The sequence below is a fragment of the Lytechinus variegatus genome, chromosome 13, assembly GCF_018143015.1.
Source record: "Lytechinus variegatus isolate NC3 chromosome 13, Lvar_3.0, whole genome shotgun sequence".
Taxonomy (NCBI): Eukaryota; Metazoa; Echinodermata; class Echinoidea; order Temnopleuroida; family Toxopneustidae; genus Lytechinus; species Lytechinus variegatus.
In genome coordinates this window covers 33,391,990-33,408,850 of record NC_054752.1, presented here as the reverse complement: position 1 = coordinate 33,408,850, position 16,861 = coordinate 33,391,990, and the positions used below count along the sequence as shown (strand labels likewise).

The following is a 16,861-nucleotide window of genomic DNA, read 5'->3' as shown; positions in this document are numbered from 1 at the left end:
TTGAAGGTCACGCCCATTTTTGTCAAAACAAGGAGAAAAGGGCGGGCCGTAGCGCGGGAACCGATGGACCGATTGGACTAATTTTTTTTGTTTTGTGCTTGGGCCATGGTGAATTTTATGTATACCAAATTACAACGAATTCTGAGACGGTCGGGTGCAACCACTGGGTGAATCCAGATGGAATGACCCTGTCCACACATGGGTCCCATAACACAAGACTTGTGATAAATTGCAAAATGTGAAAGAACAATTCTGATTGGTTTAGCCAAAATAGCCAGTAGCCACTGCGATCAGTGATCACAAACCTTCCTCCGTTATTGGGCCATAATTGAGCTGGGACCAACATTATCACATTCATTGATCTAGTATTGTTTTTTAAACCTACAAGAGCCAAGTTAAGCAGCTTAATTCAAGCTCTCAACACTAACACTAAACTTAATGGTAATGACACCCCAATGAAACAGACTAATGCAGAACTGCCAACCTGAAAAGGAACATTTCAGTATTTTTGAAGCTGAAAATCAGTATTTCTGTGAGGAAATCAGTATTTTCAAAAAATACCATAGGACCACACATACAACTGAAACTTTAGGAATCATTATTTTACATGAAAGTATCAGTATTCTTCTCACTTTTCAGTACTAAATACTGAAAATCAGTACTTCTTGACAGCTCTGCTAATGGCATGTCATTCAAAACAAAATAATAGTTTTAATCAGTCATTAGTTGGTTATGTTGGTGTGAGTGTAGCATTAAACTACCAAGTAATCACCTCTTCGGTTCTTTCTTCAGCACACCAGAAGCCATCCTGCGTCAGTCCCTCCCTCTCTCCACGCTTGCATGTCGACACTTCCTTCACCAACAAGCCCTCCTTCACGGCATTAGCCATCTCCTTCTGGACATCTTTGTTGGAGACGCCGTAAGAACGCTCCATGAAGCGATAGATGCGGTCCATGTTGGCCACCTGTTTGCTCTGCCGAATGCACGTAATAGCCTCCCATAGCTGGAGGATGATCTGGGGGTTGGATAGTCTGCGCTTCACGGTTTTCACCATTTTCCTTATCAAGGGAATGAAGAGAGCATGAGTAGTTGTAATGAAAATAGAAAAAGATACATTTTGCTATACATGAACTGTATGTAGTTCCATGTGCTATGATGCATGATGTCGCCGCCCTCTACATCGGAGCTGCCAACCTGAACAAGAGCATTTCAGTATTTTCAAGGCTGAAAATCAGTATTTTGGTGAGAAAATTAGTATTTTCACAGGAATACCATAGGACAACGCATAAACCGAAACTTTAGAAATCAGTATTTTGCATGAAACAATCAGTATTCTTCTCTATTTTCAGTACTAAATATGGAAAATCAGTACTACTTGGCAGCTCTGCTACATGTACATGCATGTCGCAGCTTAGCTATTTACAATGGGGACAAGATGGCGATGAAAACATCGTTAAGTTACATCCCATCTTCTCTTAACTATTTTTTTTTATTTTTCATGTTAAAAAATTAAATCAATAATGTATAAATGTCGGAAATGAAGTTCTAGACCATTTGCATGATTTAGGGTTAGAAATTTTACAGGAAAAGTACATGGAGATTTTTTTTTTTTTTTTGGGGGGGGCGAAAGTTTTTTTTTTAAAGCCAATCCTACAGACACATGATTTAGACTAGAATAACTGCACCTTTGTGCAGCCGCTTAAAGGGATGGTCCGGGCTGAAAATATTTTTGTCTTAATGCATAGAGTAGAATTCACTGAGCAAAATGCCGAAAATTTCATCGAAATCAGATACATGTAACAAATAATAAAGTTATTGAAGTTTAGCATTATTTTGTGAAAACAGTCATCATGAATATTCATTTGGTGGGCTGATGATGCCACATCTCCACTTTCCGTTTTCTTATGTTATTACATGTTTTTTTTTAATTATATCATACTAGTGTGAATAATATGTCGACCTTTTCATGAAATAAGTTGCAGCAATAATCTAATGCACTTAATCAGTTCTAAATCCAAGTTTTCTACATTGTACAGTAGTTCTTGGAGGAAAAAATTAGAATAAACCTATTTTCATATAATACAATACAAAAGAATAAGTGGGGATGTGACATCATCAGCCCACCTAATGAATTTTCATAACGACTGTTTTCACAAAATATTGCTAAACTTTAAAATTCAATAACTTTGTTATTTGTTATCCGATTTTGATGAAAATTTCAACATTTTGCTCAGTGAATTCTACTCTATTTATTAAGCTATGAATATTTTCAGCCTGGACCATCCCTTTTAAGGGTATTTTCCACCCTGCAACTATATTGCAATAACTATTTTAATCCATACATATTGTATAAAAAGGACTGATGGTACCCTTTGTTATCACAAGTGGAGCACCTCTGGCAGTCTCGCCTGCATTGCGCGATTCAATATAGCAGCAACGCTGACTCTGAAAACAACTATAAAAGAATTATTTACAAAACACACCATTCATATGATATTAATACTACGTTCATTGACAATAAATGACATTTGACCTTGATCATGCGACCCAAGACTTGTCAGTGATACTTGATTACCTCTACATGTATATCCACATTTTACTAACTTTGAATGTTATGACAGCAATTTAATAATTACCTCTAAAATGGTTCAATGACCTTAAATGACCTTCGACTTTCGTCATAAGACCCGAAACCCACATGAGATATTCAGTGATACTTGATTACCCTTGTGTCCAAGTTTTATGAACTAGACAAATACACTTACAGATTTATGATGGTAAATTGACAAATACATACCCCAAACATGGCCAAATTTTATTGACATTAAATGACCCTGAAACCTGCACAGGATGTTCAGTGATACTTGATTACTCTTTTAATAATATGTCCAAGTTTCATGAATCAGTTCCATAAACTTTCAAAGTTATGATGGTAATTCAACAGATACCCCCACTTGGCCAAAGTTACATGTAAAACCGTTCTGAAAAAGTGTGACCTAACTTCACGGACCAAAGTTTTTGAGGATATTTAAACAAAAACTCAAGCTCAAAAAGTGAGATATTTATACATGGTATCAGATCAATGACAAAATGCTATAGAATTGATCAGTACATGTACCACTTGAACTCACATTTTAGATGTCTGCTTGCAAACTGATGATATTTGTGATGCTTATTGAGAATATCAGATTTCTTCGGAACGGGCCCTAACCAGTACCAGTAGTGGCGCACGGCCAATATGGGAGACTGTCTCCCATGAGAGATTATCTCCAATATCAGAGACTTTTGTCATGTTTGTAAAGATTTCGAGTATCCAATTTCACTTTGGGAGACCAATTTCCCTTGTTTACATTTGCTGCAAATAAAAATGTGGCTTTTCACCATCTACTTTTGTTTTGACAAGGATTTTTGTTGTCATCGACACACAAAACAAATGGGCTTCTGACCTCAGTGAGAAAAAAAAAATGATGGGTGGAAAAAATTATGCTTTTATTGGTGTTGTTTCTTTGTTCTTTTGCAAAGCACGAGGGGGGGGATTCTACTGACGAGTGGATACCATGCGCAACCATGGGGTCTCGAAAAGCACCCTAAACATGCAATTTCCATATTCTGAAAATGCACACCATAACAAGTATTGACGTGTGAAACCCTAACCTTAACACAAAGTTTTAACTCGTTTATAGCCCTTCAAAACAATTTTAAAACACATCTTGATAGATCGCCAACTAATCTGAGATGTTACCAATTTATATTGTTTTATTTTCCTTTCCAGTGTTGTTGGAATAATCCGTAAATTGCATTTCTTCTGGGAGAACAGGAGTTCATAATGAAAGATATACATGTAGGATGGGGGGTCGGGTGTCCGGACACTTTATCATTTTTTAAGCCTTCTTTTTTTGTCTTTGGATTGCACTAAAAATATGAATTCGATAGTTGCAATCATCTTCTATTTTGTACCGTATAACATACATTTTAACTCATTAGCCCTTCAAAACAATTTTAAAACATGTCCTGATAGATTGCAAACTAATCTGAGAATGAGATGTTACCAACTTCTAGTTTCATTTTCCTTCCCGACGTTGTTGGAAAAATGCGACTTTGCCTAGGATGCTAATATCTAGGCCTATGTTTATTTCAAAGCAGTACGGTAGACCTAAAAATTTACCCGTTTAAAACCGAACGATCACGTATCTTGGCGACCCGACTTCCATAGTTCCTTTGCGACTTTATTTTGTCAGGAAGATGCGTGCGACCGCCAACAAAATTTTTATATATTCCTTTGTTTTTAAATATTGGTGATTCAATTAAGCCTGTGTTGCCGCCCTAAGTAAAGTTAGCTTATGTAACTGCCGATCCAATTATTGATCTGATTTTGATCCAACAATATGAGTTATGACCCTGTTAGTATCTAGATAGGAATAACACATTCCGCTGAGTTGTTTATCGAGTATGCAGTGCACGAGAGGTTTCTTCTGAGCATGCGCACTCCACACGAACCAGAGGCGAGTGTGGAGTGTGCATGCAAAGAAGAAACCTCGAGTGCACTGCATATCGCTGAACAACGACAGGAAAATGTGTTATTCCTTTTATAAGATGGCCATCTTATAAAAGGAATAACACATTTCCATCGATGGCTAAGTAATTTTGAACGCAATTAAGCACCTTATATGAGAAAGAAATAATGAAATAGATCTCAAAAATTTCAAAACCGTGGATTAGACAATTTGGGTGCGCAAAAGTCCCAAGGGCGTGCAGGGATAGACACTTTTCACGAATGATCACGTGGTACGCTTTGACCAGTCATCAAGCTGCAAATTATTTAGCCATCTTACGATTACTATCACCGCAGAGCTACCAAGTCTTACGTATAATTTATGTGTGAGACTCAAGCATTTTGGACTCTTGTTCATCCCCTCAAATCTCTGTCTCACGCAATTATCACAGCCTATCCCCATATACATCCATGTCTATCCATAAATAAAACTTATTTTCGGGGCGCAGACATGCCCCTCGGCCATTCATAAATTGAATTGAACGCTCCCATATTTCAGTTGTGATGAATCCGGTGATTTCAATAACGTGTCTTCCGAATACTTCTATCATGGAATCGTGATATCGCCCATTCTCTTATGTGCATTAGAAATAGCACACGCTTATAAAGGAAATGCCTCCTACGCATGTGTACCGGTATGTGTGGCATTTAAATGGCAATTGCTTACTTTTCGCGAGGTTTTTAGTGACAATTTTCAAAATGTTACAGATTCTTCGCAGCTTCAAAATGCCCAAGAATCGCATACAAGTGCGTCAAAAGGAAAATCTCATAAACTCACCGATATATTAAGATATTTCCAAAATTAGAGATCTCCACAGTTCAGATATGCCCCGGAAAGAGAAGCCACAACAATTCAAAATTTTATGAATATCATAAGCGAGCTTGCTAGCGCTAGCTAGCTCTACTAACTGCGCTGGACTTGCGCTGATGCGGGGAGGGGGGGGGATGCAAGAAATCCAAGGTTATTTTAAAGGAATCCACATTAAAGTGAAATCCATGTCATTTTTAACAAATTTTACACATAGACAAGCACCTGGATATTCCCCAGGGTATAATCAGACCTCATAACAGTCATATAACCCATATTTGTTATTTGTGAAAATATAAGCAAAACTTTACATGAAATCAAGGGGTCCGGACAGCCCGACCCTGGACAGCCCGTGTCCCGGAACCGAAATCAAATATGTTCATTGATTTTTTTAATGAAATTCTCAGGCTTAATTGTTTTCTCTATTCATTCAAACCAACTCATTGCTAGTGTGCCTTAATTTAACTTTGAGATCGAGCCACCTAAAATAAAGCCCCTGGAAATAAAGCTTACCAATTAATTGATCCTGTTGGTATGGTTGACAGATTCTGCATCCAGGAATACAGCTTATCTGCTTCATCCTCCCCTCACCATCCATAGCATCTCTATCTAAATTTAAGGGGGAACAATTAGGGGTAAAACAAAAGGAACCTCCCCCCGCCCTCCTCATTGTATATGGGGTGCCCCTATTCCCCCCCCCCCCGCTTATGGTAATCTTGGGCCCACTGTTGATGATGTACCCACACCCCTCTTTTCTAGGGGCCTAACAATTGACCCATATATAACAATACCCCTTAAATATGTTCTGATATTGCCGTTTATTGTTTTTGAAGGACAAGTCCACTCTAATATTTTGATTTGAATAAAAAGAGAAAAATCAATCAGCAAAACAATCATCAAAATCGGATGTAAAATAAGAAAGTTATGGCATATCTTTGCACAAAACAGTTCTATGCACATCCTCGTCAGTATAAGGAGATGAAGACATATCATCCACTCATTATTTTTTTTTTGCATTTTATCATATCAAATATGAAATATTATAATTTTCTCATTTTCAAGTCAACTCTCCATTTGTTTTGTACACATATTTTCAGGGGTGGTATTCTGGAACTCTGTCATAACTTTTGTCATAAATTTTGTCATTTCTCTCCGAGATGTGACCCCGGGGGGACCACTTCCATTCACGAGTGGATACCATGCGCGACCATGGGGTCTCGAAAAGCACCCTAAGTTTACACGTAATTTCCATTTTCTGAAAATGCACCCCTTAACAAGTATTGGCGTTTGAAACCCTACCCTTAACAAGTATTGGAAGCAAAACGATACTCTTGGCAAATTCCCTGAAATGAACCCCTAAACAAGTAAAGGAATGTTTTATTGTTACGGGTCGTACGGTATGTCACTGACACAGCTCCCGTAGGACTAGCGTGCCAAAATTGATTTTTTTTGGTTGTTTTGGCTTCAATAGGGTCCCCTTGGACCAAAAACGATGGGGTTCAAATTTTCAGACCCCTCCTTCCCTTTGTGGGGGTCCTTTTTGGCGCCATATTGGCCTGTACAAAGCCCAATAGGATAATCCATTGTTTTCAACCTTATTTCTCACTTTTCTTCACCAATTATATTTTTAAGTTGTCTGAGGTGTATGAGAATGAATATTTGATGATGTCATGTGATGTCAATGTTTTTTAACTTTTACCATATGGGGGCAGACTTTACGAAAAAAGCCCCAAAATTGTAAAATATTGCCCCCAAATTATTTTTTCCCCTTTTTTGGCACTAAAATTAGGACAAAAGGATTACAAAATGAAATGAATATGTCTTGTTATACAATCCAACAACAGAGGAATATATCACATGTAATGTATATCATTATTTTTGGTCAATAGATGTAAAAATCATCCCCATTTCAGGATTTTATGCAGTGAAAACCTTACTACAACACTAGAGGGCGCCATAACTTATGATAAGCACTTCCTAAAAAAAAAACAAATTCTATAGGCACTGTAATTTTATCAATAAATTTGAAAGCTGACACATTTCAAGAGCAATTATTTCCAATGTCGATTCATAGAATGGGCATCTAATTTGTTTTGATTCTACCCCCGGGGGGGGGGGCAAAATGGCTGCTTTAGGCTAAAAATAAAAAAATTCTAGGCACTGTAATTTTATCAATAAATTTCAAAGCTGACACATTTCAAGAGCAATTATTTCCAATGTCGATTTATAGTATGGGCATCTAATTTGTTTCGATTCTACCCCCCTGGGGGGGGGGGGTGGGCAAAATGGCTGCCTTAGGCTAAAAATGAAAAAATTCTGGATTCTTTTTGTTACTTAAGTGACCTTAATTTGGTTTCTACTCAAAGATTTTTTAGGGTGAAGAAGTAAATCGGGAAAAGTTACAAGGACCCAGAAATCCAAGATGGCTTCCAAAAATGGAGTTTAAAATGGCTGTTGATACTTTAAATGGACATAGCCCATTTTACATACCTGAGATAGATGGAATCGGTGTCTAGACCATGGTTTCAACGATCAAAATTGGGACAAGAATACCGCGTTTCCTTTTTTTTTTTTTTAACTTTTGAAGGCCATCTTGGACTCAACAACAGGGTGACCAGACGTCCCGTATTTCCCGGGATTGTCCCGTATTTTGCTTCTTTGTCCCGGCGTCCCGACAAACCCTTCCCGGGACGCCTATTTGTCCCGTATTTCAGAATATTGAACAAACTGTAAAAGTGACGAATTTTCATCAAGATGATGAAGCAGAGGTAACAATAAAATCGATAAATAAACTTTTGCAAGTTCTGCGGTGATTTTTTTTGCTAACACAATACATCGCAAACGAACTGGCCACCTGTCATTGTGTGGCAGGCTACTATAGATAGGCATGTAGGATCGGAGCAGATTCTCTCCTCCAAACATGCCAAAATAATCACAAAATTTGCGGGAAATTTGTATAATTATATTATGGGTTCTCAGATTATGATTTGGAGACACTGGCGTAAATCCGTGTTGATGGGTGTGCGGGGGGATGACTGAAATTTTTTGGCATTTCTTTTTTTGCAATCATGTAATTAGATATGCAAGGAATTGTCATTGATATATCCAGAGTGGCGTACCGTGGGTCACGGCATTGTGGTGACACCAGCATATAATTTTTGAATCACTGAGTTAGCACGCGCGAAGTGCTCAGTTGCCAGTTATACTGACCTAATAGAGACATTTTAAGGACAATGTCATTAAACGGATATGTATCTCACTGATCAAATAATGCGAGTGCGAAGCGCGAGCTGAACTTTTTTCATATTCACACCTTAAAAGGGACATTATAATCAAATTCGTGTAATCATAATCGGTACCTGTCTTGCTAAACAATGCGAGTAAGAAGCGCGAGCTCAAATTTTCGTATATTTTGACCCCAAACAGCGAGATTTAAGGAATGTATTTTAGGAATCCATTAAGAGTATGCATATCTCACCATAGTCATCTAACGCGAGAGCCAAGTGCTTGCTGATTTTATTAGAATTACATCTGAACACATGAAACACTTTTTGTAGTCATTGCAATCATGATTATCATACGCATCTCAATATCGCGCGAGCTGAAAATTAAGATAATTCAGACCTTAAGTTTCTTTGTAGGAATTAACTAGAACCATACGTACTTCATTAACCAAATGATGCGAGCGCAAAGCGCGAGCTGAAAATTTTTGATATTCAGATCAGAAGAAGGGACATTTTTAAGGACCTATATTACGAATTCATGAAGAGCAGACATATCTCACCAATCCACTAATGCGAACGTAATCACGGACAGGACATGTTTCATATATAAAAGAAGACCTGAACATGGGACAAAAGGCAATCACCGTTTGAGTCATGTAAAAGAAGCACATGTCACTACATAAAACAATGATAACTCAAGTGCTAGGAAATATATTTGGTTTATATTGACTTGAAACGGGATGTTTTAGTACAACAGGATTATCTCATTAAACAGACAATGCGAGCACCAGGAACAATGAAGATGTAGGCCAGGGCAAATTATGTTTCATAAAGTTATGATAAAAATGTTTCTTATGTAATGTAACATAACATAATAAAATAACATGATAATGAACAATATTTTCTTCTTTCCCACTACGTTTCCTTTCTCCCTCTTTTTCCTTTTCCCCGTTTTTTATTTGGTCAGCCGATGGGGAGGGGGTATGTGCTCCATGTCAACCCATATTTACGCCACTGTATGTCCATACGGCAAATACGCCTTCAATATTATCTTTTTTACCCCATGATGGTGTAATGGTTTTATTAGAGATTACATTCAATTTTTAAGGCATTCCATCTTAATCCCTTCCCAAAGACCCTAACATTGATGAATTGGAAGAAACGGGTGTTTCTCTTCAATGTTATAACAATGACATACATATTTCGTTCGGAAATAGTGAACTGGCTCTTTATATGCATTTTATGATTCAATAATATTGTTTTATTTGTTAAGAGGTATTTTAGGAAGAATTTTCACCAATAAACCAATTATCTCTTGTGATTTTTTTTTCATTTCTTTCGTAAAAAGTGGCCACCCCCCTCCTCGAAAAGTGGGGGAGATATATCCCCCGGGATTTACGCCAGTGTTTGGAGATGTAATCGGAGGAACAAGTTATTGAGTTTTCATAACTAGATCTAATTGTTTCAGCTTTCGTTTGAGTCTTGTTGTGTATGATGCCGCGATGTTTCATCTATTTTTCAGTAAAAAAATCACTTTTAAATTTTCTTAATTTCTAAACCATTTTTTTTTAATATATTTGAAAAACACGAAATATCATTATGATTTTTGTTGGATGATTACATTTTTATTGTTTGTTTGAAGTTTGAACTTTTTCCTTTTTCTTTCTTTTCTATCCTTCCCGCTTGCCCGTTTTTTTTCAATCTATCTTTATTTCCTATTTGTCTTTCCTGATCCTTTTTCTCTCTGTTCATTTTTCTTCCTTTCCTCCTTTTTGTTACCCTTCTTCTTTATAAAATTTCCTTTTTTTATTTCCTTCATTCTTTCTTTCTTTAAACTTTTTTTCTCCCCTCTATTCCTCTCCTTTTTATTTCAATTCTTTCTTTTCTTCCATTATGTTTTCATTCCTTCCTCACTTCATTCATCCTCCCTACTTTCTTTCATTCTTTATTTTATTTTTCCTTCTAATTCTGGGCCTTATTCTTTCTCTCCCTCCCTCCATTGATTCCTTACTTCCCTCCTACCTTACTGTTTTCCTTCTTTCTTTGTTTGTTTCTTTCTTTCAAAGAATGAAGGAAACATTTATCTTTCCTTCATTCTTTCTTTCCTCCATTCTTTCTTTCCTCCTCCTTTTCTTACTTTATTTTCTCTCCTTTATTTTGTCTTTCACACATGTCTTCTTCCATTCCTTTCTTTTTTCTTTCTGTCTGTATTCAATTCAAAGGATGACGGAAACTTTTTTTCTCTTTTTATTCTTTCTTTCATCATTTTATTCTAACATTTTTCCCCCTTCATTTTCCCTTAATTTTTTCTTTCTTCTCAATCCATCTCTTTTCTTTCGTCTCTTCTTTCTCTCCTTCATTCTTTTGTTCACCCTTCCTTCCAATTCTTTATAATTTTTCAAAGATGTTAATAGCCTTCTTTGTTGATCTTTTTTGTTGATTTCCCGTATTTCATTTGTGAAATCTGGTCACCCCTGCTCAACATACCGGGAGAGTCGGTGGTCCGGTATGTTAAAAATCCAAGATGTCTTCCAAAAATGGAGTTTGAAATTGCTGTTACAGGGCCGTCGCCAGGGGGGGTGCGGAGGGTGCGAACGCACCCCCCTCAGAACAAAAAAAAATTAAAAACAAAACAAAAAAAACAACCGGAGGGGGGGTAGGGATACTTGAGGGCTCTTTTGAAAAAGATCTGGCCGGCGGGCTATATAACTGCATGAAATTGAGTTAATACGTTGTTTTTTGTGTTTTTGTGTTTTTTTTTTCATAAAAAGCACCCCCCCCTAGAAAAAAGCTGGTGACGGCCCTGACTGTTGCTGCTTGAAAAACCGATATAGTTTGTTCAATATCCGCGAATATGAATGTGTGTGACTACCATGGAAAAGTGAGTCTAATAATACATTACAATAAGCTACGAGAGTCGTTGGTCGAGTATGTTAAACAACAGAGCATAAAATAGCCACTGTTATTTACAAGTGGACATGTAATATCCATCAAGAATATGGTTTGATGTCTAAACCATGATTTTTAAAGTCAGAAAATTAGTTACAACCGTTCGAGTGTTGTGGCCCAGTGGATTGGTCTTTTGACTTTGAGAGGGTCGTGGGTTCGAATCCCAGCCATGGCATAGTTTCATTCTGCAAGAAATTTATCATATCTGAACATTGTGCTGCACTCAACCCAGGTGAGGTAAATGGGTACCCGGTAGGAAGAAATTCCCTGAATGCGCGAAGAAATTCCTTGAATGCTAGAGCGCCTAGGCAGCCCATCTAAGGCAGGGGTAATAATAATGGCAAGGCCCGCTGGGAGAACAGTTTTTAGAACTGAAGTGGCTTCCCTAGGTAAATATACCTATATTATTAATATCATCATATCATAACAAGGACAGTCATTGGTCTATGTCGGAAAATCCAAGATGGCGTGAAGAAATTTGAGTCTAAAGTGAATGCTGTTACTTAAAAATGGACATAGTTCATTTAAAATTCACCAAGGACACATGATTTTGGTGTCCACTCAATGGTTTCATGATTATAATGATACTTTCGACTAGTTACAAAGATATGCACTTGTCCATTTTGCCTAAAAATCCAAGAAAGTTTTCAAAATGGCATCTAAAATGATTCCTAAAACTCATTAATAATGGTCAGAGTTCATACAATATTAATATGTGAGGAATAATTTGGATGTCTACATGGTGGTATAAAGGGTCAGATAATACATTCAACAAATAACAAGGATATTTAGTTTTCCATTTTGTCTGAAATCCATGGTAGATTAAAAAAAATCATCAAATGGGTGCTATTACAAACTCATGAATCAATATGATAACTTATCCCATACATTTAAGTGTAGGCACCAAATATTTCTCACAGGTTGGTATTGTTTGAATAATGTCTCCACTTTTAAGTAACAATAGTCATTTTGGAACCCATTTTTAAAAGCCAATTTGGATTTTAAGGCAAAATGGATAACTGCATAGTCATTGTAGCCAGTCCTTAATAAATATTTTTAATTTCAACTCTTGAAATACTAGTGTAGACACCAAAATAATATCCCCAGGGGTCCGTTGCATAAAACTTTTTACCTGAGAAAACTCAGGTTGTTTCTATCGGAGTTTTTGCCCTGTGTTAAAGTCAATGGCAAAAATCAGGCAAACCTTAGTTTTAAGTTTTTCCTGAGTTTTCTCAGGTAGAAATTTTTATGCAACAGGCCCCAGGTGTATGTTTAATGTTCTATATCCACTTTTAAGTAATAGCAGTCATTTAAGCAATCTTGGATTTTTGATAAACTTGACATCCGACTGTTCTTTCAACTTAGAACAATACTTGATCCTTTAAACTCTAGTGTAGACACCAAAATCAAATCCACAATGTGCATTTCTAATGAACTAGGTCTACTTTTAAGAACCACAGTCAATTTAGACCCTGCATTTTGGAGGCCATATCGCATTTTTTGACATACCAGACCACTGACAGCCCTTATTTACTTATCCAAATGTCTTATTTGACCCTTGAAAACCATTGATTTAGGCACCAAACTGGGGGCCGTTTCATAAAGCTGTTCGTAAGTTAAGAGTGGTGATCCTTTCTTACGCGCTAAACCATCCCCTATGGTGTATACCATTTACCAAAAGAAAGGATCACCAGTCGTTCTTAAAGTCGTCTTATCTTATGAACAGCTTTATGAAACACCCAGCTGATATCTCCCAGGCCGATATGAAATGAACTATGTCCGGTTTAAGTATCAGCAGCCATTTTAAGATAATTTTTTGGAATTCATCTTTGATTTTTGGACATACCAGACCACTGAATTGTCCTTGTAACTTATCCTTATATTACTTGACCCAAACCAGTGGTTTAAAATTAAACATCGAAATCACATTTCCATGGACGACATGAAATCAGCTATGTCTGCTTTAATTTTAGCAGCCATTTCAGAATAAATTTTTTGAAGCCATCATGGATTTTTGGACCCACCAGACCACTCACTGTCCTTGTAACTTTTTCCAATTTACTACTTCACCCTTAAAATCATTGAATCAAATTGCGGATTTTTAGCACACGGCAGCCTTTTTTGATGCCATCTTATATTTTCCAGGTATCCTGGGGTCCTTATATTTACTCTACCCTGTGTCAACAAATTATTTTAACTCCTAGACCATGGAGTATGAAACTAATTAGGATTCTAGGGTGGATAATGAGTGAGTCGTATTCATTAATCTTAAGTGAATGGTGGCCATCTTGGATACTATCTTGAAAATAACCACTTTCCCTGATGCAGATTTTGGTAGATTTTTAGTATAGGCCTATTATTCCTGAGGTCAATTAGTACTAAAAACTGTTTAAAAAACAATGTAAGTTCGAAAGTTCTCCTAACATCACATGTTATTTCAATAATGATTATGTGCATGTGTGTGTGTGTGTGTGCGTGTGTGTGTGGGGGGGGGGCTAAAAAAATATATTTTATGTTTTTTTTCTGTCTATCGGTAATTGGAAAATAGCCGAGAAGTACATGTATATAACTGACAATTCGAAATTGAAGTCCTTTAATCGTAAATTGTACTCTAGAACGAGTTGCCGAATGGTGAAAGTTGTATGCCAGTCAGTGGGGGGGGGGGAGTAGGGGATATGGTTGGTAGGATGCTCGTCTAACTTGAAGCCTTCAGATATAGGCATTCTAGCTGTCTAGGGATGATAAAATACCATAAAACAATTCATTTTTTAACCGGGCGCAAAATTACTAATACTCCTGATTTTAGTGGGTCTTGATATAGGTGACCCCCCCCCCAGGCAGTGGGTGAGGGTGGGGAAAATTGGAATCCTATCATTTCCTGATAGATTGGACCCAAGTAAATCAATAAAAAAATCCTGCAGGAGCTGTGTCATGATATACCGTACCACACTAATATCATCATGATAAGTTATGGCGCCCTCTAGTGTTGTAGTTAGGTTTTCACTGCATAAAATCCTGAAATGGGGGTGACTTTTACATCAATTTACCAAGAATAATCATATAAATTACATGTGATGTATTCCTCTGTTATTGGACTGTACAACAAGACATATGCACTTCATTTTGTAATCTTTTTGTCCCAATTCTAGTGCCAAAAAGGGGGAAAATTATATTTTTGGGGTAATATTTTACAATTTTGGGGCATTTTTCGCAAAATCCGCCCCCCGTATGGCAAAAGTGAAAAAATATTGACATCACAACATCATCAAATATTCATTCTTGTACACCTCAGACAACTTAAAAATAAAATTGGCGAAGAAAAGTGAGAAATAAGGTTGAAAACAATGGATTATCCTATTGGGCTTTGTACAGGTCAATATGGCGCCAAAAATGACCCCCACAAAGGGAAGGAGGGGTCTGAAAATTTGAACCCCATCGTTTTTGGTCTAAGGGGACCCTATTGAAGCCAAAACAACCAAAAAATCAATTTTGGCACGCTAGTCCTACGGGATGACACACCGTACCGCACTATCGGGTCGTCGGCTTTACCTTATTTGGTTTAGTACGACCCCACCTTCTACACCTCGCGCAAATCGGTTGGGGCAAAAGACATCCTTTATAAAACATTCTATCTTTGTTTTATCATCCCCACAAATTCGACCCTAAACACGTAATTTTCCTAGCGAAATAGATACCCTTTTTTCATTATTTTTGTGTTTTCGACACCTTATCACGTTTCGTACGTAACTTGCCCTATCGTGAAAAGACATCCTTTTTACGTGTTTTTTTGGTCGCGCATGGTATCCACTCGTCAATGTAAGTGGCCCCCCCCCCGGGGATGTGACACCGCTATGATTGTCACAAATCGGTAATCTGGGGTGGTATTCTGAGATCCATTTTATCTCAGATAAAATAAAATATTTTATCTCCGTTAAAATCAGTGAGATAAAATACCCTTAAAATCTCTCCGAATTGGTATTCTGAGAACCATTTTATCTTCATTTTATCTCTGTAAGACACACCTATTTTTTAATCAATATCCAATTAGAAACGCGCTTTCATAGCTCTCTCATATCACTCAACCAATTAAAATCCATTCCACCAGGAGGTGTGGCAAAGGGGTGAGATTGCGTCAATTTATTGACTTCAAATACGCTTGCACTATACGCTTGCGCGTCTTTACCGAGATTTCTTTTTAACTAAAGGACAATACTCTCATCTTTTTTCGAAGTCTATATCGCATCTTTTCAAGCATCATTTCAAAGACAATATTAGTCAAGAAAAGTCCTATGAAATACTCTCTGATTGTACAGGAACAACGTTAAGGTGTTATTCTCAATAAATATATAATTTTTCGTCATTTTCATGTCACCATTTGGGGTTAATTCACCTAGAAATACTGGTGAAATCAACGTCGCAGAGATAAAATAGCCTCTACCCTCTTTTAAGTTTATTTTATTTTTTCTTCAAAGCAACATGGGCGCAAGCACATAATCTGCGTTGCAATGGCCAGATACGCTATGGGTATGTGTACGCAGGCATTGTTCTGTTGCGTATCATCTGTAAATACGCAAGATAAAATTTATGCGCAAGATAAAATCTAAAATTTTATCTGAGAGATAAAATCTCATCTCAGAATACCAATTTCATTTTAAGAGATAAAATAAAATATTTTAAAGATAAAATGACCTCAGAATACCACCCCTGAACATTGTCTTTTCCCTGTCATATCTCTCAAAGTTCCCACCCATCTTTTCGGAAGCGAGCCAATCAAAATCATCGTTAGTTCCCAGTTGGAGCCCTTCTAGCCAATAGGAAAGCCCCGTGGCAGGTAGGGCGTATCCCCAAAACAGTTGCTGGCATCGCGCAACTACGCGTATATTTATGCGCTTAATTACAAAGAGAGACAGGGAGCTATGAAGAATTTTAGAGAAGTATAAAAGTAAGGAAAACAGAGAAAAAAAGGAGGAATAAATATGTAGGGCCTAACTAATTGTAGCATGAAAAAATAATTTTGAAAATTGTCATGGAAGATGAGTGAAACTAATACCACAATCTAATCTAAATAATATAATTGTTTGCTTGACATTCAGTCGGCAGGGTATCGGGATATTTGGTACTAAAAGATATGACAAAATTTATGACTGCTACCCCCTGTCATAACTTTTGTCATATCTTTTGCTTGTATAAAAGGATTACGCGCATTTAAAGCCGCGTATTTTTGCTGCGCGCTAAAGAGAAGAGACAAAATTTATGACAATATTTGTGACAAAAGTTATGACATCCACCAGAATACCGATTTTGTCATATCTCTGAGATAATATAAAA

General features: G+C 37.0%; 1 protein-coding gene across 1 annotated transcript in view; it reads right to left on the bottom strand.

Moving 5' to 3' along the window:
* The window catches only part of LOC121426364 (zinc finger MYND domain-containing protein 11-like), a 31,984-nt gene extending 26,544 nt beyond the window's left edge, over positions 1 to 5,440 (bottom strand). Inside the window, exons 1-2 of the mRNA XM_041622644.1 lie at positions 5,331 to 5,440; positions 773 to 1,058 (exon numbers count right to left, since the gene is read on the bottom strand). Coding sequence (XP_041478578.1) covers positions 773 to 1,054 — 282 coding nt within the window. The 5' untranslated portion in view covers positions 1,055 to 1,058; positions 5,331 to 5,440. The remainder of the gene's footprint in view (positions 1 to 772; positions 1,059 to 5,330) is intronic.
* Positions 5,441 to 16,861: the final 11,421 nt, after the last annotated feature.